The sequence below is a fragment of the Erythranthe guttata genome, chromosome 8, assembly GCF_056151865.1.
Source record: "Erythranthe guttata isolate IM_541 chromosome 8, IM_541, whole genome shotgun sequence".
Taxonomy (NCBI): Eukaryota; Viridiplantae; Streptophyta; class Magnoliopsida; order Lamiales; family Phrymaceae; genus Erythranthe; species Erythranthe guttata.
Window position 1 is genome coordinate 5,743,785 of NC_142540.1, and position 25,015 is coordinate 5,768,799.

Here is a 25,015-nt window from a genome sequence, read left to right on the forward strand (position 1 = left end):
TCTTGAGCGAGCGTCGCGTTCAGTGACTCTCGCTCCAAAGCAGGCTCCTCATCGGACCTGTCCGTGTATTTCAAACGTCTTTTCGTGGGCGGCAACCCCTCTTGCTCTCTTCTTTCACTTGGCGACCCACCTTGAACTACTGCTGTAAGGAGGGCCTGGAGTGATTCCATGGTTATAGTTACCGTGGGACTGGGAGCTGCAGGATCAGGCATGTGCAAAACCTCTACCTGACGGGCAGATGTACTTCCCAGGTAAGGTCCTTCTAAATCAGGACAAGGTGCTGGACTAATTTCAGCCTCTGTCGGATCAGGTTGACTAGCCCTCTCGATTGGGGTATCCATTTTTAGATTTTTGGACTGGAAGAAGGAGAAAATGATTTTGAAAGGAAGAAATGATGCTTTTGAGAAGGTTTTTGGCTATTTATATTTGAAACGTTCCCACAGACGGCGCCAGTTGATTCATCCGAATATGTTGATGGATCTTCTAGATTCTGCAAATAAGAACACAGAAAAGAAAAACCGGGCTGATGCCGGAGTTAACACTCCGACGGCCAAGTCAGTATATTTCTGGTTTAAGAGATATTGAATAATAAGTTGTATGTTATTTTTATTAGGAAAAATGATGATTTCAGTTTAATTAACTTTTTACTATTTATAGGAAGAGCTTCTAAGACCGGACTCCAAATACGGATTCCACTTCTATTTTAGTTGTCACCTCCCAAATGTTCCAGACTTCCAATGACTATTAAATTAAGCTTACCTGTCTCCTCAGTGAACAGTGTTGTGAGCTGCTTATTCCCTAGACTGCATATTCTCTGACATCTTTGACACTTGAGAAGAGGGGCATTTAATGCAAGTTGATTGTCTCCGGTATCTCATAGACCATATCTTGTAACTCTCGCCTTTGCCTTCTCGCTACTGAGAGAGCGACTCACCTCTCGCACCCACGATCGACTTTCGATTAGGTTTCCCAGATAGGCCCAGAACATTGATTTATCAAATCATCTAGTCTGTATATTCTCTGCTATTCCTGACATTTGAGAAGACACGCATTAAATGTAAGTCGGCGGTGTTGCTTTCTTTTTCAGATAATATTCCTTGTTCCCGTCCTCTCTTTTTTCTTTTTGGCGAGCGAGAACTTCCCTTTCTCTCGCCCTAGAGTTGACTCTCGCGAGATTTCAATTATTGGGCCATTATTGGGCCTTCTTTTAATGGGCCGAAATAGTTAATTTTTACCGAATCATATATAAATAATTTCATAGGGGGGTTTTTGCTAGTTTATTTATTAAATATATTTTTTAATGCTATTTCGAGATTACACAAGGGTATTTTTTGCAGTTTACTCATCAAAGGAATTGTAAAACATAAAAGTTACAGATCTTTAGCCTAAATTCATGGAGATTTTCGTAATTTACCCTATAAATTAATCAAATCACCTAACTTATATAAGTTATGTTGATACATTATTGCCTTTATTTGCTATCCATAAGAAATAATTAACACTTCAAACGAATATTAAACACAAAATAAATTGTTTACAAAGAAAGGGTTAATTCCACTTTGCACCCTTAAAATGTATTATTTTGGCACTTTACACCCCCAATATTTATGGCACTTTGCACCTTCAAGACATGCTTAATCGTTCAAAGTGCACCTTAGTAAAATTTTCGGCCATAATTTTATGTCGTTAACTTATTTTTTGATCGCCAACGTGGTCATTTTTGTCTATTAAATTGATTTTTTCTTCGAGGTGAAAAGTGATAAAGTATTTTCAAGCGAAAATGATTCTGTTGATAGTCAGAAAATAGGTTAACAATGGAAATTCATGACGGAAAATAAAATAGGATTCAATTTGAACAATTAACATGTTCCGAGGGTGCAAAGTGCCATAAATTATTTTTGAGGGTGTAAGGTGCCAAAATGGTATATTTCAAGGGTTCAAAGTGAAATTAAGCTACAAAGTAATTGCAAAACCACCAAAAAAACATCAGAGTGCTATGAAAATTATTAGAGAAAAAAGACTGAAAATAAGAAATAAAAAAACATGTCATTAACTTCTTAGTTCTTACTTTTACTGTGAGAATTACACTTTTGGTCCATCACGTTTGGTCTGATTCTACTTTTGATCATTGTTGTTTCTAAGTGAACAAAGTTCACCTCCAAATTTCAATTTTAAACACTTTCGGTCACGCCATCACATGCATGTTAACAAATAATAACGAAAAATACTATTTTAGGGCCAAAATTGAAATATTTTTTTTTTGGGTTTATGGCGCAAGCTCAATGGTTTTAGTTAGTGCAGACGTCATCTGCCTTGCGTTTGTGGAAGGACAAATAAATCTGACGGGTCCAACAACCTCGATAGTTCGATGTGAAATCATCTGCTTGAGTTCGATGTGAAATCTTCGAAGCTCGGGTTTAGGCCTTCACTGTTGCTCATTAACACAAGTTGTTCCAAGTTCGGAGCTTCCTAGGTTGTTCGAATTGCGACACGCGGTGAATTGGATGTTATTGTAACGGTCAACTTTGAATTTCGAGTTTTTATGATTCAAATGAAAGGCTTCCTCTGGATGAGCTTCCTCACTTTGATTATTTATTATATTGGAATGAAATAATGTGTTTATTAAGTTTTTGCCATCTTCTTCAACTTTATTACGACGAATGTGTCTGTTATTTAAAAATAATAATAAATAACATAAAATAAAATAAAATAAAATAAAAGGAGATTGGGTCGAATCATAGGCTCATCAACTTCATATAAAATTCACTGTTGACTAGACAAAATGAAACCTAATGCAATAAAAATGCATTAAGATTAGTCAGAAGGAAACCTTCAATAATTCAAATTAAAGAATCCCAAATATTATATTACCGGGTAAACATCGAAACAATTCTCATCGACCATTAGTTTGCCAGTATAATACAATGGACCTAGCTAAATAGATAAGTGCAGTAGACAGAATAAAACATAAATAAGTATATAAGATTTAAATGTATGTGTTGCTCGAATTTCTAGAATATAGACTCATGCCATTCAGTAAAGAACTAAAAGATCACAAGAAAACGCACCATCTGTGGATGCAGCATCCGAGTGAAACTTGGGAAGAAATAAAAAATGCCAAAATGGAAACAGAATATATTTAATAAATAGTTGTAGTTAATTATGTTGCTTTGCTGGGTCGCGGTGATGCATTTGACCTTCACAGATTCCGAATTCCAGAAGAACCATTCAAGAGTTCTTCTTATGTGCTTTCCATTATAAGTTGACTAATTAGATGCCAACCATTGACAATGAAAAAATCAAATAAGTAACAACCAAACGTTATGGGGCTAATCAACTTTATATAGTTGTATTTATTTAATTCTTGCCAAGTCACCGTAGATTACGAAAGTCATCACCGATCAAAGATCATTCCCTCTCTCCCAAATTTCCCATCATTCATTTGTTTTACACAACAGAACACAAAATTGAACCATGAATATGTATCCACGTTCAATTGTTGTTGTGTTGTTCCTTTGCCTTCTCATCAAATTTACAGCTGCATTTACTAATCCAACTCAATTCACAGGTTATGTTTCGATTAATTGCGGTTCCATAGGCACTTCGATAGCAAACAATGGCAGGGGATGGGCTGGAGATGTACAGCCAAAATCTTCTTCCTTGCTACAAATCAAGGGCTCATCAACCACTTCAATTGTCGTCCCTAAGCTGATCTCTTCCGATCCAGTTCCATACAAAACGGCAAGAATCTCTCAATCTCAATTTTCCTATGCATTCCAAGTGAGCCCAGGTCAGAAAATTCTTCGTTTTCACTTTAATCCGACTTCATATAAAGGTTTCGAAGGGTTCAAAGACTTGTTCACTATTCAAGCCGGTCCTTTTACCCTGCTCAGTAACTTTAGTGCTTCACTAGCAGCTGAAGCTCTCGGCGTTGATTCTTTTGTCAAGGAATTCTGTTTACACGTACAAGAACATAAAAAACTAAACATAATTTTCTCTCCTGAAAGCAGTCAATCGTTAGACACATATGCTTTCATAAACGGCATTGAGATTTTCACAGTGCCTGCAAGTCATTCTTACTTTGAAGGCGGAGATGTTGGGCTCCAACTGGTAGGGGAGAAGTCTCGGGTTTACATTGATTCCAACACTGCACTAGAGATATTTCACCAAGTAGAGTTTAAGCAGAACAATGTTCAGTCTACCGGAGATTTTCATGGACTCTTTCCCAAGTGGGAGAAAGTAAATGCAAAGAGGAGAAACAATAACACATGGAAAATGCCGGTGGATGTGGGGTTCAAGTACTTGATCAGGGTTCATTTCTCCGAGTTGGGGCTCAAGATTGCAGGAAATGGGGATAATATGTTCAAAGTCCTTATTAATGAAATGATTGCTCGAACGAATATTGACGTAGTTAAAGAAATGGATGAAAATGACATACCCTGGTATAGGGACTACACGGTGATGGTGAGAGGAAACAAAAAGGAGGGAAAACGTGATATCTTGATTTCCTTGCAGTCATATGATGATCTTATAGATGATCGGGTACTTGTTTCAGGGTTTGAAATATTTAAGTTGAGCAACTCTGATAACAGTCTTGCTAGTCCAAATTCTTCACCTCTAGCTCGTGATTCAGCTTCCCACACTGTTCAAACTCTATTCCTGGTTCTTTACCACAGAAAAGCAATCGCAGATGTTGCAATAACTATGATTTCTTTGGTATGCATTATTGCACATAATTTGCGGAAAATTTGGGAAGCTAATATTACTGACGAGGAAAACAAAACAAAGCCAAAGCCGAAGCCATCGCCATCTGCCAGGGCTGAACGTACTTGTCGCCGTTTTTCACTAGATGAGATCCAATTAGCGACAGAAAATTTCAGTGACGCACTACTAATTGGAAGGGGCGGATTTGGAAAAGTCTACAAAGGGCACATTTATAATGAGCAAACTACTGTTGCTATAAAGAGGTTGAAATCAAGCTCCAAACAAGGGGCACAAGAGTTTTTGGCAGAGATCGAGACACTTTCTGAGCTCCGACATGTTAACCTAGTATCTCTAATTGGCTACTGCAATGAAGAAGGAGAAATGATTCTTGTTTATGAATACATGCCATGTGGAACATTGGCTGATCATATTTACAAACTTGCAGGTGAAAATAATATCTGCTCTTCTCTCACATGGAAGCAATCCCTTGATATTTGCATCGGAGCTGGTCGAGGACTAGATTACCTCCACACAGGCCATGGAGTCATACATAGAGATGTAAAGGCTTCAAATATCCTGCTTGATGAAAATTTCATAGCTAAGGTTTCTGATTTCGGATTGGCCAAGCTTGAAAACAAAAGCAAGTTAAAGACCCACATTACCACGAACATTAAAGGCACGTTTGGGTACCTTGATCCAAATTACTTCAACACTCATAAACTAACTAGGAAAAGTGATACGTATGCCTTTGGAGTGGTGTTGTTGGAAGTATTGTGTGGGAGGCCCGCAGTAGATTTGAAGGTTCCAGAGGATAAGCGAGTTCTGTCCAAGTGGGCTCGAGATAAGATTAACATGGGAGAAGCTGATCAAATCGTATCAGTTAGTTTGAGAGAAGAGATTTCACCGAATAGCCTCAAGACATTTGTTGGAATTGCCCAAAGATGCTTGTCTGATGAGCTGAAGAACCGGCCAACAATGTCCCAAGTTGTGTCACAACTTGAGTTCGCGGTCGAGCAACATGAGACAAAACAACTTTCGGAAATAGCAGCAAGTGTTTCTAATGACAGCCATTGTCTTAATAATGATAAAGATGGCCCATCAGTTCATACGGGTGAACCAACAATTTTCTCCACAGCAGTGCAGAATTTTAGACATGATCCGAAAGAACAAACTAATAGAATTGTGGTTATTCCTCATCTTCCACAGAATGAGAAGCTTCCACATAATGAGAATGATGGCCTATCAGTTCAGATGGGGCAACCAACAATGTTCTCTACAACTGAGAAAAATTTCACACCTCCTCCGAAAGAACAAACTAATAGCGATGTGGTTATTGCTCAACTTCCACTCAAGGAAAATGAATTGCCATCAATTTCAGGTACAAGTTCGATAAATAGTGAAAAGTCAAAACTTGACTATTCATATTTTGATATTTATACTTGTCATGGTCTATATTAATGTGCTTATGATGTTACATGAAATGTAAAATTATAGCAGAGTTTGATTTGGATACAAGTACATCTGCCATCAGTGAATCTTATTCAACATCGAACTTATTGAGACGTTTCTCGTTCAAGGAGATCAAAACTGCCACAGACAACTTCGACGACAATTCCATCATCAACAGGGGATTATTATTCTATGTGCACAAAGGGTTTATCGAGGACAGCGCCACCACCGTGGCCATCAAAAGACTAAACCGGTGGTCCATATTTCCCCGCAAGTTCCTAGATAAATTTGAGATGCTGCCGCAGGTAAGGCACCTCCACTTAGTATCATTTATCGGATACTGCGACGAGGGCGGACAACATATATTAGTCTACGATTACATGGAGTATGGCAGCTTGCACGACCATCTCTACAACTCGGAAAATAATACAATATTATTGTGGGAAACACGCCTCCAGATTTGCTTAGGTGTTGCCGTAGGATTGCACTACCTTCACATCCACAAAGAGTACAACCACATCACACATTGCAAAGTCAACTCCAAAAACATATTTATCGATGAGAAATGGGTGGCCAAGGTCTCCATCGAGCCAAGGTATACATCGCTACTACCACCGTGGATGCCAGAGAACGACAGGAACGACGTGTCCAACTTGGGCGTGGTGTTGTTTGAAGTGTTATTCGCCAAGCCAGAGGAGCCGATAGATTTGGACAAACTTGTTGAATTTTGTAAAAGGAAAGGGACGCTTACGAAAAAGGTTCAACAATTACATGAGGACGGCACAGAACCATATATTGATTCTAATCTGTACGAGCAAATTGCCCCTGAATGTTTGAGTAAATTCGTCGAGATAGCCGTTTCATGCATAAATGAAGTGGAAAGTGAGCGGCCGACAATGAGTGACGTCATTCGGAGCCTCGAGTATGTGATTCAGCTGCAAGAAGAGGCGGACCTTCTCTCCGCTTAGCCTTCTTTTCCGCACCGGGTAAATCTCTAATCTCTCGAGCAATTTTGAACCGAATCTCAGAAATAATTTAGGGTTTGGAGTACGAAAAATTGGGAAATATGTAGTTTGGAGCATTTTCTTATAAATAAATTAGGGATTTGGAATATGGAAAATTGTTTGGAAGAAAGAGAGAAGATGTAAATCGCGCATGTGATCATATGCATGTCTCATTTTTATTTTCTTGTGTAAAATTGTCATTTGTTGAAGAACCAAATATTATATTATATATACAGTTCAATTTATTTTCTGCTTCCTTTACTGTAGGGACGATCATTATTATAAAAAGTAAAAGAAATGGATTTTCAAATACTACAGTTTATTGGAGCTTTACGTGATTTCCAATAATTGATATTAATTGAATTATGTGAAGATTAATTTCATTTATTTACTTGATCATAATCTTGAAGTAAATTGAATGAAAATTGTCTTTATTGAATGATTAAAGCTTAAAAATGTGCACTCAATGAGATCGAGGGATAAGACTAGTTTGGTTTTAGGTGTCCACAAGTATTACTTTTGAGGACATTTAGTAGTTAGTCAAATTATTTGACCCAATATTCAAATAATAAAATATTTGGCCAAACCAAATAAATAATTAATTGGCCCATTTGAACTCGGTGAAAAGAAAATACACAACTTTCTACTGGGTTTTTTTCCAACCATTGCAACCCTCTATGAATGGATCTCTACCGTCTATATAAATGAAGGCAGAATATGGTCAATTATGTATGGAATTTAATCGGGAATTACGAGATAGTTCTTTGTATTCTTCTTTTCCTTCGTCTAAGTTTCTTTCGTAGTTGAAGTTCGTCGTGGGTCGAATATTATCGTGCAAATATTTGACTATCGATCGTTGTTCAAGGAACTTTTCAACGTTCACAGCCCGAAAATATTGTCTTAAAGGAATTGCTTTGGCAAGTCTCGATCGTTCTTCGGATTTTCACAATTCCTCTTTTCGACAAACAAGTATTTTCGTCCGTCTACGCATATTGTTATTAATCATACCAGCACAGTTCACCATATTAAATAATTATTATTTGTCAATTTGTTATCAATTATACCAACATGCAAATCAAATGAAAGCTGTAAAGTAAAGGAAAGGGGAATAGCGTTGCCTGGTAGACGATCGAATCCATTACCTGCAACTTCTGAATATAACAACACAACTGCAATGTTAGCAGTTATATAGCCGATCCCCATTGCCCCAAATTCTTTACCCGAGACCTCGACATAAAGTGTTTTTTTTTATTTTCCATTTCCGCCCTCCTCTACTTTTTGTTCCCGTGTCGACTCATAGTTGGATGCGTCATTTCTTCAAATACCTTGACTTCTTTTCCTGAAGATCCACAGTTCAACAAAGTGATACGGAATTTCCAATTTTCGCCGGTTCGGATATGAAAAGTTCCGATTTCAAAACAATTTTTTTTCATTCCGATTTCCGACTTTTTCTGAATTTTTTTGGATTGGAATTGAAAATATATAAAAGATGTTTGTATTTCTGATTTTCTGAATTGTACAAAAGTTTGTAAATTTTTTTTAAAAATATGAAAACTCATGTGATTTCGGAAATTTCGAAATAACTTTCGAAATTGGAGTGAATTTTTAGATTCCAAAAATTTTGGAATTGGAATTAGAATTAGTTTTATACTTCCAAAAAAAATTGGATTTTTTTCGAAAAGGTTAATTTCAATTTGTTCCTTCCGACTTTCGCCCCTACCTATGGACTACGCCTACACAAATGTGTCACCAAATGACTCGGATCAACCAGACAATATTTGGGTCGAGTTGAACAAGAACGGGTCGGGTCCTATTTGCGCCGGCCAATGAGGACTTGAGAAACATGAACTAATAAGATTTTGCTAATTTAGATCAAATTTCAAGATACGTCTTTACACTTTGAGAACTCTTCATTTTAACCCAACCAAATATTTTTGGGGTAATATGCCTCACACCCCTCAAACCAAACATAATTAGATATGAGTGAGAATCTCAAATAGAATATTTTAACCACATCCCTATTTTAAAATAAAAATTGACACATATCATTTATTTTTTATTTAACCCAAAAATACCCTTACAAAACCTAATAAAAACACCTGTCTCTCTTCCCCACTCTACGCCGCTCTCAGCACCCCCTCTCCTCTCTCTCTCTCTCTCTCTCTCTCTCTCTCTCTCTCTCATATGTGCGTCCCCAAGCCTCCATCATTTTTTATTCCTTTTCTTTTGCCAGATTTATATTTAATAAATAATTAAATCCAACTTTCTCTCTCTCTCATATGCCGTCCCCAAGCTCTCTCTCATATGCCGTCCCCAAGCCCCCTCTTTTATTTTTCTTTTTCTTTTAACAGATCTATATTCAATGAAGGATTAAATCCAATTATAGTGGCGGTAGTTATGGTAGGTGGCGACGGCTATATGGTGGTGGTGGTTATGGTAGGCGGCGACGGCTATGGTGGCGACGACATGAAGTTGTGCGGCGGGGGGCTGTGGTTATGGTTGGGATGTTATTGAAAGCATATTTTGAATAATTAATTGCATTTGATTTTCTTATTTTTAAGAGAATTTGCTTAGTTTGGTTTTAAATAACAGATTTAGGTTTTCTCAATGTTGGTAGGTGATAACGGTCGCGGCGGCTGTGAGCTTTGGCTGCTAGGGTTTGCGTTGACTGCTAGGGTTCACGGCTGCTGGGAGTTGTTGACGGCTAGGGTTTGGTAGGAAAACATAGTACACCGTAGTACACCGTAGTACACTATAGTACACTATAGTACACCGTAGTGTAGGTCCACCGTAGTATGCTATAGTACACTGTAGTATACCATAGTCTACTACAAACAAATCGAAAATATGTAAATTGTAAAAAAAAAATTAAAAATAAGAGTGTTTTTTTTTGTTGTAATTTTCAATATTGTGTAGAATTAAAAAAAAAAGAAAAAAAAAGAGAGAAGTTTTTATAGTAGTTTGTAAAATGCTGAAATGAATAATATGAAAAAAAAACAAAAAAAAAAAAGGAAGATAAACAGATATGTAACACCCCACCTTTCCAAAACCCGAAAACCTTAAAACCCGAGACTAATATTCCTAACTCGAGAACCCTAGGGTAATATTATTACGTAATATTAATTATATGCATTACGTGAATAATTACGTGCGCTATTATATGTGTGATTTATATTTTCGTAAATTGAAATTCTAGGAATCTCGTGAATTGCGTGACTTACGTGAATAATTGTGTATCTTAATTATTTGGTAAATTACTTTTATATATGTTCGAAATTGTTGAATTATGTGGATTATATATATATATATATATATATATATATATATATATATATATATATATATATATATATATATATGATTCGGACCGGAATTACTCGATAAGGCCCAAGACAAAAGACCACTAAAGATAGATGGGCCCAGCTCGCACGGCCCACCAGAGAGTCAGGCCCAGGGTTACAAGTGGCCCGCAAGGCCTGTCTGGCCCATCCGCACAAGGGGTGACGGATGGATGACTCGACCCCTCGAGAGGACCTCACGGGTCGGGGAGGTCATAAATGATGGGCGGCGCATTTAATGTCCTGACAACAACATTAAATGACGAAATGACCAGGTGCGGCCGAGCGGCTGATGCCCAAACGTCCCAGTCAGACCTACTGGAGGAGTCATGATGACTCCAGTCGTCCGGACGGCCCGGATAGAAGGACGGCCGCCGCTAGCAGTCATCGCTGAATTCCCGGGTCAGCAAGCAATGGACCGAGGGGCATGTATAAAAGGAGAACATGCCCGCCTGTAAACGAGGCACTTCTTTTTCGTTCCTTCTTCTATATACAAATATATTCAGTCCTCATGCAAAACAGTGATTAAACCGTTACTGACTTGATCGTCGGAGTGCTAACTCCGGCATCAGTCCGGCCTTCTCTTTTGCAGGTAACGGGAAAGGCGGGAATATCCAGCCCAGCTGTTTTCTGTCGGATCAATATATATATATATATATATACACATGCATATACACATATACATACTATTACATGCATCGTACATATTTGAGTATATACCTATGTCCGAAAATGTGTGTGTGTGTGTGTGTCCGAATTATGTGTGTGTGGTGTTTATGCAAGTTGGATTTAATTAAATAAATAAATTAGTACTAAATATGCATGTCTTTCCACTTGACAATTTGCCATCATTTCCTCTAATTCTACACTCAAGAGGAGATTAGTAAGATGAAGAGACACTCTTCATCTTTTCCTTCCAACACCTAGCCACATTACTTGTCTCCTCCTCAGGGTCGGTCCGGTGTATTCTGAGGCCCGGGGCGAGAATATTTTGTGCCCTTAATAATATGAGGTCTCGGTCCGACTTTTTTTTTTCCTTTTTTTTTTGATGAAATAATATATATAAATATTTATTAATTTAAATTTCACTATCAATAAAATATTGAAAATATTAATGCATATCTAAATTTTTTTTATAAAGCAAATGTTAGAAATGTATGAAATAATTTTTGTTTGAATAAAATAAAAAAATTTAAATTGTATATATTGTAAACTAAGTTTTAAATTTATAAATAGAAAATATATTTTTTTTTAAACAATAGAAGAATAAAAAAAAATTATACAATAGAAATATATTTTTTTTTCACATAAAAAATGTTAGTATATATATATAAAAACACTGAAACTGGGCCCCTAGTAAAACTGGGCCCCTAGTAAAACTGGGCCCTGGGCGTGGGCCCTGCTCGCCCCACCCCAGGGCCGGCCCTGCTCCTCCTCCCTTCCCCACCGAAGCAAATCACCACCACCATCGGCCCTCTCCAACCTCCACCTCACCTCCCATTTTCAAAGAAATTCCCAAAAATAAGATGAAAGTTCCTTATTTAACACTTGCTATAGATTACTCCAAAAACACTATCAAAACCGCTTGTCTCCTTTCGGGAGATCACAACTCATCCCTCCTTGAAGCTCACACCATTTCATTCACAATCAAGGTAGCTTGGTTGGACTTCGGTGCTTGAAAGCCTCTCTTCCTTCGGTTGTTTTCTTTCTTCGATTTTAAGGTAAGAAATTTCGATTTCTTGCTGCAATTAAAGGGCATCAATAGTATTGAAATGGTTTTCATAAAATTTTAAAAGATTGGAATGATTTCAAAAATTTAGGGTTTTTTGGAAAAAAATGGAAAATGAATGTTTCTTGTCAATTTCTTGTTCTTGCATGCATCATCTATGTTGATAGTGAGTAGATACAACTTTTATTGGCCAAAAGCATTAAAATTTTCGGATTTCAAAAAGGGATTTCAAGAAAAATGAATTTTTGAACTTTTATGTGGTTGCATGTGTAGATCTTCAAAAGTTTTGGGTCAAATCTGTAATTTTTGAGAAGTCAGTCCTAAATGTGTTTTCAAAACTGTTTTCCAGCATTTATTGAACAAATATTTCGGATTTAAAGAAGTTTTGTAAGAAAAATTGATTTTTGAATTTCTAATAGTCATGCATGTGTAGATCTAGAGATTTTGGGGTAAAATATGTAATTTTCGAAATTTCTGCATAAAGTAACTTTTCAACTTCGTTTTCTGCATCTAGTAAAGTGAAATTTCAGATTTGTTAGGGGTTTTCATGAAAAAGTGGAATTTGAACTTCTAGTGTGGTTGCATGTATAAATCTTGAAACTTTTGGGTCAAAACTGCAATTTCCGAAAGATCACTCATTTTTAAAGTTTGGATCTGTTTTCCAGCAAGTATTAAATAGGAAAAAGTTTTATTTACAAAGTTTTCGAATAAATTAAGGTCACATGTGAGTGTTGGATTTTCAAAAGAAAAATAGAAATTTTCGAATTTTAATTTCAAGAAAATTCGAAACTTTGTAAAAATTTAAAATAATTTCAGAATCTGAAATTTGGGTCAGTTAGGAGTTATAGTATTTAATTTGAGAATTTTTGGAATTAGTTTGCTATCATTTCGAATTTAGGATAATTTGCATGTCATTTATATATGTTTTGTGCTTTAATGTTTATGTCTTTGATTAAATGGTTATGAGTGATGAGATTTGAGATTTTGTACTTTTAATTGTTGCTGGATGTGGTTTAATGGCTGTGAGAATTTATTGAAATGGATTATTACCTATAAGTGGTAATAAGTTCATTAAATGAAATGTGAAAAAGGGGTACTTGCTTTTCAAGCATGGTTTGATGTTAAATAGTGATGTTAATGTGTTGGTTGCATGTGTGTGTGTGTTGAATACGTGTGAGTGTGTGTGTGCTGATTGTGCATGTAGTGTGTGCCGTGTGTGGTTGTGTGTTTATATGTGTGAATTTTGGGGATTTTTACCCAAATTACAAATATGTGGTAAATTGTAAGATTGTGTGATTTTGTGGCATTTGATTGATATTTGTGATGTCATGTGTGGGTTATAGCACTATTTCGAAAAGTTGCATTGAATGATTTTTTAAATTGAAAGATTAATGGAATATCGGGTAATGAACACCTCGGATATAGTGGGCCGGTATCCAACTAGGATGATGTGTGTAGTGGTTTGATTCCACTTAGTGAAAACGGGCTCGTAACAGGTTTATTATCCAGGTACAGAAATTAATCTTTCACGGATCCGATAAAACGAAAAATGTGTTTTTCATAATTTTCACAAAAAGGGCATTTTAGTCATTTTGCATAAGTACGTGATTTGTGTGAATAGTGTGCTTTCGTGAGTTATGTAATGTTATCGATTGCCTTGTGTTGTTGTACGGAACGTGGGTAAGAATGGGTATATAATATTATATATTACGTATAACGTATTTCCAAAGTTCGATATTACTCGAATTTCTTACTGAGCTTTATAGCTCATATAGATGTCTTTTAATTGCAGGTAGTAGTAATCCTCAACCGGGATGGATCGAGTAGTGGATCGAGGTCTTGCACGGAATTTTGGAAGACGTACGAGGACCTATGAACGATGCTAGAGACTTTTGGTTATTTTCTTTTGGTGATGTAATATTAAACCTAAATACTTCCTTTTCGTATCTTTTAAACTCGTTATCTATATGGATCGTACCTAACCCCTACTATAATATAGTAAGTTTCGTAATTTGCTATTTTCATGCCTCCGTTAGTGATTTCCGAATTATTCACCAAAATAACCCTTCAAAACTCTGATTTCTTGTCGAACCGAAAACCGATAGTAATATTGTGACACCCGAACGAAAAACCTCCCCTTGAAACTTATTTCTAAACAAAGCTTTTATTCGGCTAAAGTAACCTAAGAAAGTTTTTCGAAAGTGCAAAGTTTTCATTACCCAAAAGAAGAGATTTTTGATAATTGCATTTTCACCCCATTCCAATGTTTTAAAAATTACAAAGAGATCCTTTGCTTGCGCTAGTTTAATGAATATTCCGATAAACCGGTTCGATTTATCGCCCGACTAGAAGGGGGGTGTTACAAGATACTTGTAAAAAAAATTAAAAAAATGTTAAATGAAGATAGGATTTATTAAATGCATAATAAATAAAATGATAAATGCAGTTTGAAATTTACTTAATGTTTATTTCGAATTTGTGAATAGAGGGGCATTTTTGGAATGAATTTTATAAAGGATGTTGTAGCAACAAATTCTTATCTGTGATTTAGACAAACAAGAAAAACTTGCACAAAAATAATTTATTGAATTAAAATAAAATATTGCAGGTTACAAACTCTAATTTAATCCTCTGATTCTTCTCTCTAGAACGATGTATGTTTTGACTTTGAATTTTGGAGTCGGGTCGTTGACTTGATCTTCTCCGGATTTGATATGGATTTGAATAACGTCTTCCAAGGGTCTTGCGACTTGAATCTCGGATCGAACGCTGAACTTTGACGGGTTTTGACTTGAAGATCTTTGAGTTCTTGATGGATTTGGCCCTTCAATCTTCCTTCGATCTTGATTTGTTGAACTCTGACGGGTTTCGACTTGAAGATCTTAGAGTTTTTGATGGATTTGGCCCTTCAATCTTCATTCGATCTTGATTTGTTGAAGAACGCCCTCGATTTGATGAAGAACGCCTTGAATTTGATGAAGAACGCCTTGAATTTGATAAAGAACGCCTTGAATATTGTAGAGAGAATTTTTTCCTACGGTTTTTTCTTCTTCTTGAGTTGTGTGTTGAATTGTGTAGGGAGGATCCCTATTTATAGTGGTAGAATAAGAGTCCTACATGAATTCTTCTTGATGACGTGGCGCGATTTGATTGGCTCTCTTTAAATTGATATTTATCTCTTATAACTTGGAAGAGAAGAAACAATCCTATTGGTCAATAATTAATTGATAATTATCTCCATGGCTTATTTTGCAAGATAAATTATAATCTTGGGATTCAATTTAATATAATATAAATTATATTAAATTTACGTGTCTACAAATGCCTCTCGAGACTTGTTCACGGACAATGCGTCTTGGAGTGAATGAGTCTCGATAATTGCTTAACTTCGATTGCAGCTTGATCTAGCAAAACACATACATCTTTTGAAATCATGACTGGACTTAGAGAGATTCTAAGTTGCCTACGTACCTTATAGAGGGATCAAGTCATAACGTAGTTCAAAATATATCCTTTTGAGGGATGTCATGCACAGTTTACACTCATGTGGGCAAGGAGAAACATTTCAGTTTAAGCTCGTGCTGAAGGAGCATTTGACTTGAATTTGTAGATAGTTTATGTAACATCCCGTAATTTGCATTAGATTATTTTAATAATAATAATAGCTATTATTTTATTAATAATTAAATATGATATTTGTTATAATTCGAAATCCAACCAAGGAAAATTCCTTGTAAGGAGTTTTAATAGATTTGGGCAACACAAATAGAGTTTTAATAGACTTGGGCAACTCCTTGAATTTCTTGTTTCCTTGTCTACCTTTCTCCTAATTCAATCCCACGTTGTTTCTTTGTTTCCTATTCCTTTTGTTTCCTTTTACCACTAAATTCGAAATTCCTTTTATTTGCCTCCACATAATTTCTGAATTGATAAAATACTATTTTGCTTTGAATAAAAAAAACGAAAAATTCACTTAATATTTTCTCGATTAGTTTCTTTAGAACTTCGAAGGGAGTTTACGAGTGGAAAAAGGCAAGAGAGTGTGAGATCAAAAGAGGGTTAAAACCTAATTGTGTGAAACACGAGTGAATTGAGTGAACATCATATTGAGTGATACACGTGAGGGAGTGGTGAGGAAAATCTTTTTTTTGTTTTTTCTTTAACAATATTTTGCAGTTCAAAGATCATGTCAAGGAATGGGAGTGGTGATGAAAAGGGAGAAACCACGGAGCAGCACTTCCAACGTCTGCATATAACCCTTCAAAGGATGCAAAATCAAATCGATGAGTTGAGTAGGGTAAGACCTGCACCGGCGCCACAACTGCGGCCACCTATTCGTCAACCTGTTGTACGCCAACGTGACGAATTGGAGTTCGATGAACAATTCTTCGATGAGGAATCTGAGGCAGAGTCTAATACTTCTAGACGATGGCATAGAGGACGAGGGAACAGAGGGGGCAGATTTGACATACCAAGGCGAGTTAATGTGGGACGAGAAAGAGATGAAGTTCATCGAAACCTCAGCTCGATCAAATTGAGTATACCGTCTTTCCAAGGGAAGAGTGATCCCGAGGCATACATAGAATGGGAAAGAAAGGTTGAGCTCGTTTTCGATTGCCACAATTATTCCGAGGAAAAGAAGGTGAAGCTTGCAGCTGTAGCGTTCACCGATTATGCTATCATTTGGTGGGATCAATTGGTAGTGACTAGACGCAGAACCGGCGAACCACCAATTGTCGATTGGGAATCTATGAGGCACTTATGAGCCCTCACATTATTATAGAGACTTGCATCTGAAATTGCAAAGCTTGAAGCAAGGTACTAAATCAGTCGAGGAGTACCATAAGGAGATGGAGATTGCAATGATTCGAGCCAATATTGAGGAGGATCGAGAGGCCACGATGGCAAGATTTATTTGCGGGCTGAACCGCGAGATCGCTAATGTAGTGGAGTTGCAGCACTACGTTGAGATTGAGAAGGTCGTTCATATGGCCATGAAAGTTGAGAGGCAGCTTAAGCGAGGAGGGAGAACTACAGCTCGAGCCGAGGTAGCAAGCTGGAAACCGCGATGGAATCCTACTTCGAAACCCGAGGAGAAATCGACAACAAAACCTTCCAATGAAAATCCAATCAACCGGGCACCACTTGAGAGAGGTAGTAATTCGTCACAACCACAACGTACACGTGATATTAAATGCCATAGATGTCATGGAGCAGGTCATATTGCCATGGACTGCCCTAACCGGCGAGCTATGATTTTATTGGATAATGGCGAGCTGGAGTCCGAGGAAGAGGAAGAGTCAGCTTCAAAAACAGCACCTATTGAAGGTGACGTGGTACAAGCTGTTGATGGACTCGCACTTGTTGTACTTCGAACTCTTCACGTGCAAGCTGAAGAAGATGGTGATGTAATACAGCGAGAGAACATCTTCTATACACGCTGCCATGTTCAAAACCGAGTATGTGGATTGATAATTGATGGAGGAAGTTGCGTGAATGTAGCTAGCAAGCTAATGGTAGACAAGCTAGGGCTGCAAGTCACCAAACATCCGAGACCTTACAAACTTCAGTGGCTGAATGAAAGTGGCGAGTTGAGAGTGACGAAACAAGTACTGATTTCCTTTAGTATTGGACAATACAAAGATGAGGTGATGTGCGATGTTGTGCCCATGCAAGCAAGTCATATCTTACTTGGGCGACCTAGGCAATTTGATCGACGATCAGTCCATGATGGTTACAAAAATCGCTACACTTTTACTAAGGATGGCAGGCGAATCACACTTGCGCCTTTACCACCTCGTCAGGTGTTTGAGGAGCAAAATTAATCATATTAAGAAGTCCATTGCTGCAAGTTCAAAACAAAATGAGAATGAACGTGTTAGTAGTAGTGGAGAGGTAAAACAAGAGAGTTTAGCCGAAGTGAGAAAAGAAAAAGAAGAGAGTGCAGACTTAATAAAGAGAGATGAGAGAAAAGTGAGCTTTTATGCAAAAGAAAGAGAGATTAAGAGTGCATGTAAGGGTGAAAGAACAATGATGTTGTTAGTGTTTAGGGAGTCCTATTTTTCTAATGCTAACATTAATTCTTCTTTGCCTAGTATTGTTATTTCTCTTTTTGCAGGAGTTTGATGATGTCTTTCCGGACGAGATGCCAACGGGGTTGCCACCAATTCGAGGGATCGAGCACCAAATTGATTTTATTCAAGGGTCCCAAATTCCAAATAGACCAGCTTACCGAAGTAGTCCCGAGGAGACGAAGGAGTTACAACGGCAAGTGGACGACCTGTTAGCTAAAGGACATGTTCGAGAAAGCATGAGTCCTTGTGTAGTGCCGGTTTTACTAGTACCAAAGAAGGATGGGAGTTGGAGAATGTGTGTTGATTGTCGAGCCATCAACAAAATTACGGTAAAGTATCGACACCCCATTCCTCGATTAGATGACATGTTAGATGAACTACATGGTTCCATTATCTTCTCAAAAATTGATTTGAAAAGTGGTTATCACCAAATTCGCATGAAAGAGGGAGATGAGTGGAAAACTGCATTTAAAACTAAGCACGGATTGTATGAATGGTTAGTGATGCCTTTTGGTTTAACTAATGCACCAAGTACGTTTATGCGACTTATGAATCATGTTCTGCGATCTTACATAGGAAAGTTTGTTGTTGTTTACTTTGATGATATCTTAGTATATAGCAATAATTTGCATGATCATGTTGAGCATTTGAGGTGTGTCTTGGAGTCCTTACGGCGAGAACAATTATACGCTAATTTAAAGAAATGTGATTTCTGCCTAGATAGGATAGTTTTCCTTGGTTTTGTTGTGAGTTCTAGGGGCGTTGAAGTGGACGAGGAAAAGGTTAAGGCAATTCGTGAATGGCCAACACCCAAGAACGCATCCGAGGTGCGAAGCTTCCATGGCCTAGCGGGATTCTATAGGAGATTTGTACCGAACTTCAGCACAATTGCAGCACCTTTGACCGAGGTGATCAAGAAGGAGGTTGGCTCAAGTGGGGCGAGGCGCAAGAGAATGCATTTCACACTTTGAAAGATAAGCTAAGTTCCGCTCTTTTATTACTTTTACCAGACTTTTCTAAAACTTTTGAAATCGAATGTGATGCTTTTGGAATTGGTATTGGTGCAGTGCTTATGCAAGACAAGCGACCTATCGCTTATTTCAGCGAGAAGCTCAATGGCGCAACCTTGAAATACTCGACCTATGACAAAGAGCTCTACGCGTTGGTGCGAGCTTTGGAGACTTGGCAACATTACTTGTGGTCTAAGGAATTCGTTATACACACATATCACGAATCGCTAAAGCATCTTAAGGGCCAAGGCAAGCTGAACCGAAGACATGCTCGGTGGGTGGAGTTTATCGAGATGTTTCCTTTTGTGATACAGTACAAACAAGGTAAAGATAATGTCGTAGCTGATGCACTATCTCGCAGGTATGTTCTCGTGTCAACCCTTAGTTCTAAATTCTTAGGTTTTGAGCATGTTAAGGAGCTGTATGTGAACGATCATGATTTTGCTACGATATTTGCTGCATGTCAAAAAGGAACTTTTGAAAAATTCTACAAGCATGATGATTATTTGTTTAGGGAAAACAAACTTTGCATGCCTAATTGTTCGCTTCGTGAATTACTTGTGCGAGAATCACATGGAGGTGGTTTAATGGGACATTTTGGTGTTTCTAAAACCTTAGATATTTTAAAAGAACATTTCTTTTGGCCGCGTATGAAGCGAGATGTTGAGAGGATTTGTTCGAAGTGTCTAACATGTAGGCGAGCTAAATCTAGGGTTAAACCATATGGATTATATATGCCATTACCTGTTCCTACTCACCCTTGGACCGATGTATCAATGGATTTTGTTTTAGGGTTGCCGAGGTCTAGTAAAGGTCGAGATGCTGTTTTTGTTGTGGTAGATCGTTTTTCTAAAATGGCACACTTCATTCCATGTCATAAAACTGATGATGCTACGCATGTAGCAAATTTATTCTTTAGCGAAGTAGTGCGATTGCATGGGGTACCTCGTACTATTGTTAGTGATAGGGATGTTAAATTCCTTAGTCATTTTTGGCGTGTTTTGTGGGGTAAGTTAGGTACGACTTTACTCTTTTCTACTACTTGTCATCCACAAACCGATGGTCAAACCGAGGTAGTTAATCGAACTTTAGGTATGTTATTGCGAGCTGTTCTTAAAAGAAACCTAAAGTCATGGGAGGAATGCATTCCTTTTATTGAGTTCGCGTATAATAGATCTGTGCATTCTTCTACAAAGTTTTCACCTTTTGAGATTGTTTATGGTTTTAATCCGCTAACTCCTTTGGATTTGTTGCCTTTACCTGTTAATGAGATTTCTAGTCTAGATGGAAACCGTAAGGCAAAGTTAGTGAAGAAAATCCATGAAGAAGCACGCGAGCACATTGTGAGAAGGAATGACCAAGTTGCGAACCGAGCTAATAAGGGGTGAAAGCACCTTACCTTTCAGCAAGGAGATTGGGTTTGGGTTCATTTTCGAAAGGAAAGGTTTCCCAATCAGCGGAGTCCAAAACTTAAGCCACGAGGAGATGGACCTTTCCAAGTGCTGGAAAAGATTAACGATAATGCCTATAAGATCGACCTTCCAAGTGAGTATCAAGTTAGTTCGACATTTAATGTTTCTGACCTATCTCCGTTTGATGTAGGTTCAGATTCGAGGACGAATCATTTTCAAGAGGGGGAGGATGATACGATCCATCCAATTACGCGAGCTAGTGCTGAGCTGGATGAAGGAGTTGATGACTTGGACGAGCTGCATGTGCCAAGAGGAACGATTACCCGAGCTCGGGCCAAGCGCATTGAAGCAGCCATGCATAACTTAGTAGCACACGAGCTCCAAAAGGAAGAATTGACGAAGTCTAGTTCGATCCCAGCTGAGCTTAATTGGAGTGAATTATCGGGCCAGATTGTGAAGCAAGCCGAGCTCAAGGACTTGAGCCCGTCTAGTCATCCAGCCGAAGAAGACGTGACTTGGAAAAGATGATTATTATTAATTTTCGTATTTTATTATTGGACAACTTATTTCTAGTTATTTAGAGTCCGATTTGAACTAGATTTAGTTTATTTCATTATTTCCTTATAATAGATAAGTTAGGATTTATTTTCCTTGTTAGATTAGGTCTCTTTGACACTTATAAATAGGTTGTTTTAGGTCATTTTTATTTGGACGTTTTTAAGTATTATTTTGAGAGATTAAAATTCTCCTTCGTTGTTCTTCAACAACTCTTCGGGATATTTTGCGAGTGGATTCTTGTGAATTATTCTTAGCACTATAGTATTGGTTTCTGATTCATTATAATCACGGGGTCAATACTTCCACCTTGATAATATTGGTTTCTAGCTCTCTATAGCTACGGGGTCAATATTCCGAATTCCGCCAATCGAATCCTTTATTTTTTGGACGTTCCGTTCTTGCTTCCGCATAAGATTATTGGGTCCCGTAACAAGTTCTACGGGGTTCGTATCATCGATGATCCGAAGGTACCCTGCGAAACCTTAATAAGTTAAATTTCCAGTGGTGGTGGTTCTCGATTGTTTACACCGGCGGTGGTCACCGTAATTGGCTAAAACTTCAGCTCACTCGTTGGAACGAGGGGAAGCAAAATCTTCTGCCGCACCTGTTTTCGGACCCGAAATTGAAGGGTTTCGAATGCGAATTTGGAATCGGTTCCTTCAGGAAACTCGTAGAGGACATCGTAAACTATAAGTAAGTGTTCAATTGTATTGAATTAGAATATTTAATATACGTGTTTTAGAGGTCGGAATCCGATAACAGTAATCTGCCGGAAACAGGGCAGTTTTGAGTATCTTCTTGCGGGACTGTTTTCGATATGTTGGGATCATAATTTGGGCTATGTGCCTTCATGAAACTTGTATATTAAACTTCCAGGTTTCATTTGATGTATTATTTGGACAATTTGGATAACCGTACAATTTGTTATGATTTTTCAAACGGGCTGTGACAGTAAACGAAATTATCCAAAAATCTGGCAGGTTTATGTGTTCATCTTTCGGGGTTGTTATGGACGGGTTATGTTGTTAATTTGGGATTAGTGTCTTTAGTAAACTTGTAGATACAAATGTTATCTTTAACTATATATATCTTATAGGTCATTTGGATAAGTACGACGATCGCAGTGATTATTTGAATAAAGTGTCACGAGAAGCAATTCTTAGTATATGTTTAAGAAATTGACTATGTCATATAGTGGATGGTAATATGGCTATATTACTGTTTGGATTCTTATTTAGTTCTAATATTTGCATAGGTGTTGAGCGTAGTAAAGCTCTCACTCAAGGCTTAAGCTTAAAGATGCTTCTATAGCACTTCTATAGCACTATACCGTTGGACTCCAGATGAGAAACTATGACTCCTTATCCAATTTCTTTCCTGCGCATAATATCTCCTTTGTTTGAACCGAATATTTTGTACATATTGAAGCCTTTGATACCTTGATTATATTTGTTCTTGAAATATGATCCTTAATGTTCTGCGAGCATATTGTTTTCTTGTCTCGAACTTGGAACTTTGATCTTGTTCTTGAAATTTTGAACTTGTCAATTCTCTTGGTTGATATGTTCACGGCTAATTCCTATACTTGATTCCTTGGCTTGAACATTTTCCTTGAATCGATTTGTCTTGAATGCTTTCTGAGAATAAATATTTTGTTTGCTCGAACTTGAATCTCATGTTTATTGAATTCATAGAGATCTTGATATACTCGTTCTTGGAACCTGACATGGAATTTATTGTTCTTCTTGAATTCCATATTCACGACAATTCTTCATTGGCTTGAATTGAAATCTGAACATGTTCATTATCCTGAGACTTGATATTCAATTATCATGATCATGACTTATCTTGTGAATGATTGACTTGATTCTTGAATTGATTATTGAAATGAATGACTTGATATTCCTAAAAGGAATGATATTGATTCTTGAACCTATTGTCCCCACCCTTGAGGACGCTCTTGGGGGAGCTGGGCCCTAGGACCATTTCGGTAAGACGATCGGGCAGTATTGGGCTGACGATGACTGGCCTCCCGAATGGTACCTCCTGATCGTTCGGACTCACGTTCGTTTGGAGTTAAATGTTCTTGAGCCGAATCGGCACGTTCCGGTCGTGCCTTTTGCCTGTTTCCGACCGAGTGGCCACTCGGGACGGATTGGAGGGATAAGGATGTGATATGATTTTATTTGTTGGGAGTTACAAGGTTGGAGACCCCACCAAATATTGAACTCAAGCCGTACATGTTACACTCTTGTACATGTTACACTTCTGTTAATGAAATTTGATATGCTTAATTGGGCCAACCCAATGGGCCTACAATTTCTTTATCTAATGGGCCACGAACCCAATATTTAAGACCACTATCACCGAGGCCCAATCACCTTCAAGTAACTTTTGGGCCCGACAATCTCAACTAAGCTATAAATAAAGGTTTGAACTCAATCCTTAAGGTACGCCCTATTATCCAAATAATACTAGGGTCATATTCTCCCAACTATTTCTACGATCCGCACGTCTGACTTGAGCGTCGGAGGGGTTTCCGCCGGATCAACCCCCGGCCTAGTTCACGTGTTCTTTGTTCGCAGGTATCTCAGGGCCATCTAGCACGTGAGCACTGACCCACTTGGCTTTCCCAGCTCCCTCAATCTCAACTATCTAAGGTGATCTATTTTTAGCATCATCAAAATTCTTGTAAAGTCTCTCGTTATATGTTCTGTTCTGTTGATTCTCATCATACTCATGGATCATATGTTTTTCACTAAGTCATTTGGACTTATTCGTTTCTCCTTTCTGATATTAATGCGCAGGTAAAAGATAGACTTAGACCTAAATTTTCATACTAAGAGTTAAAGCTCGTGTATGCCTCCGATTAGTCTCGTCGAGAGGTATCTCTATTTATGTTCCGTATAGGAATCCTTTGATCGAGAATTTTGTAATAGAGTAAGTGGTGTCGAAGTCGACTTGTAATAGAACCTCCTTTTGTAAACACGACGGTATAGATATTGGGGGTTTAATGTTTTGATTATCGAAATTTTGAGGAGCATATTTGGGGTCATTGAATGTACTGCATGTTGAGTGGTGTTCTGCCACGAGGTTCCTGCTACTCGGGGCGGGGCGTTACAGTTTACGCTCGTATCAAGGAGTCTTGACTTGATTTCGATATATAGATAGTTTATGCTCGTATCGAGGAGCCTTGATTTGATTAGAATATATAGATAGTTTATGCTCTTATCAAGGAGCCTTGACTTGATTTGGATATATAGATAATTTATGCTCGTATCGAGGAGCCTTGACTTGACTTGGATATATAGATAGTTTATGCTCGTATCAAGGAGCCTTGACTTGATTTGGATATATAGATAGTTTATGCTCATATCGAGGAGCCTTGATTTGATTTGGATATATAAATAGTTTATGCTCATATCGAGGAGCCTTGACTTGATTTGAACTCGTAGACCTTTTAAACTCGTGTCAAGGAGTGTTTTATTTGGACATGTAGACCTTTTAAACTCGTGTCAAGGAGTGTTTCATTTAATTTGAACATGTAGACCTTTTAAACTCGTGTCAAGGAGTGTTTCATTTAATTTGAACATGTAGACCTTTTAAACTCATGTCAAGGAGTGCTTAATTCGTTTTATTTGGACATGTAGACCTTTTAAACTCGTGTCAATGAGTATTTAATTTGATTTGGACATGTAGACCTTTTAAACTCGTGTCAATGAGTGCTTCATTTGATT

General features: G+C 37.7%; 1 protein-coding gene and 1 pseudogene across 1 annotated transcript; both read left to right on the top strand.

Annotated features, from left to right (window-relative positions):
* Window positions 1-3,418: 3,418 nt before the first annotated feature.
* Window positions 3,419-7,121, top strand: LOC105976915 (putative receptor-like protein kinase At5g39000). The gene is made up of 2 exons (XM_088821175.1): window positions 3,419-6,082; window positions 6,199-7,121. Exons 1-2 carry the CDS (start codon window positions 3,475-3,477, stop codon window positions 7,119-7,121), a joined length of 3,531 nt encoding a protein of 1,176 aa, XP_088677301.1. The 5' UTR covers window positions 3,419-3,474.
* A 9,289-nt stretch (window positions 7,122-16,410) lies between these two features.
* LOC148768377 (uncharacterized) lies at window positions 16,411-20,960 on the top strand (annotated as a pseudogene).
* Window positions 20,961-25,015: the final 4,055 nt, after the last annotated feature.

Bases quoted from the DNA above. Each gene is read 5' to 3' on its own strand.
- LOC105976915 (XM_088821175.1), top strand. From the start codon at position 3,475: ATGAATATGTATCCACGTTCAATTGTTGTTGTGTTGTTCCTTTGCCTT. The intron at 6,083-6,198 runs GTACAAGTTCGA...GTAAAATTATAG, and splicing joins TGAATTGCCATCAATTTCAG to CAGAGTTTGATTTGGATACA.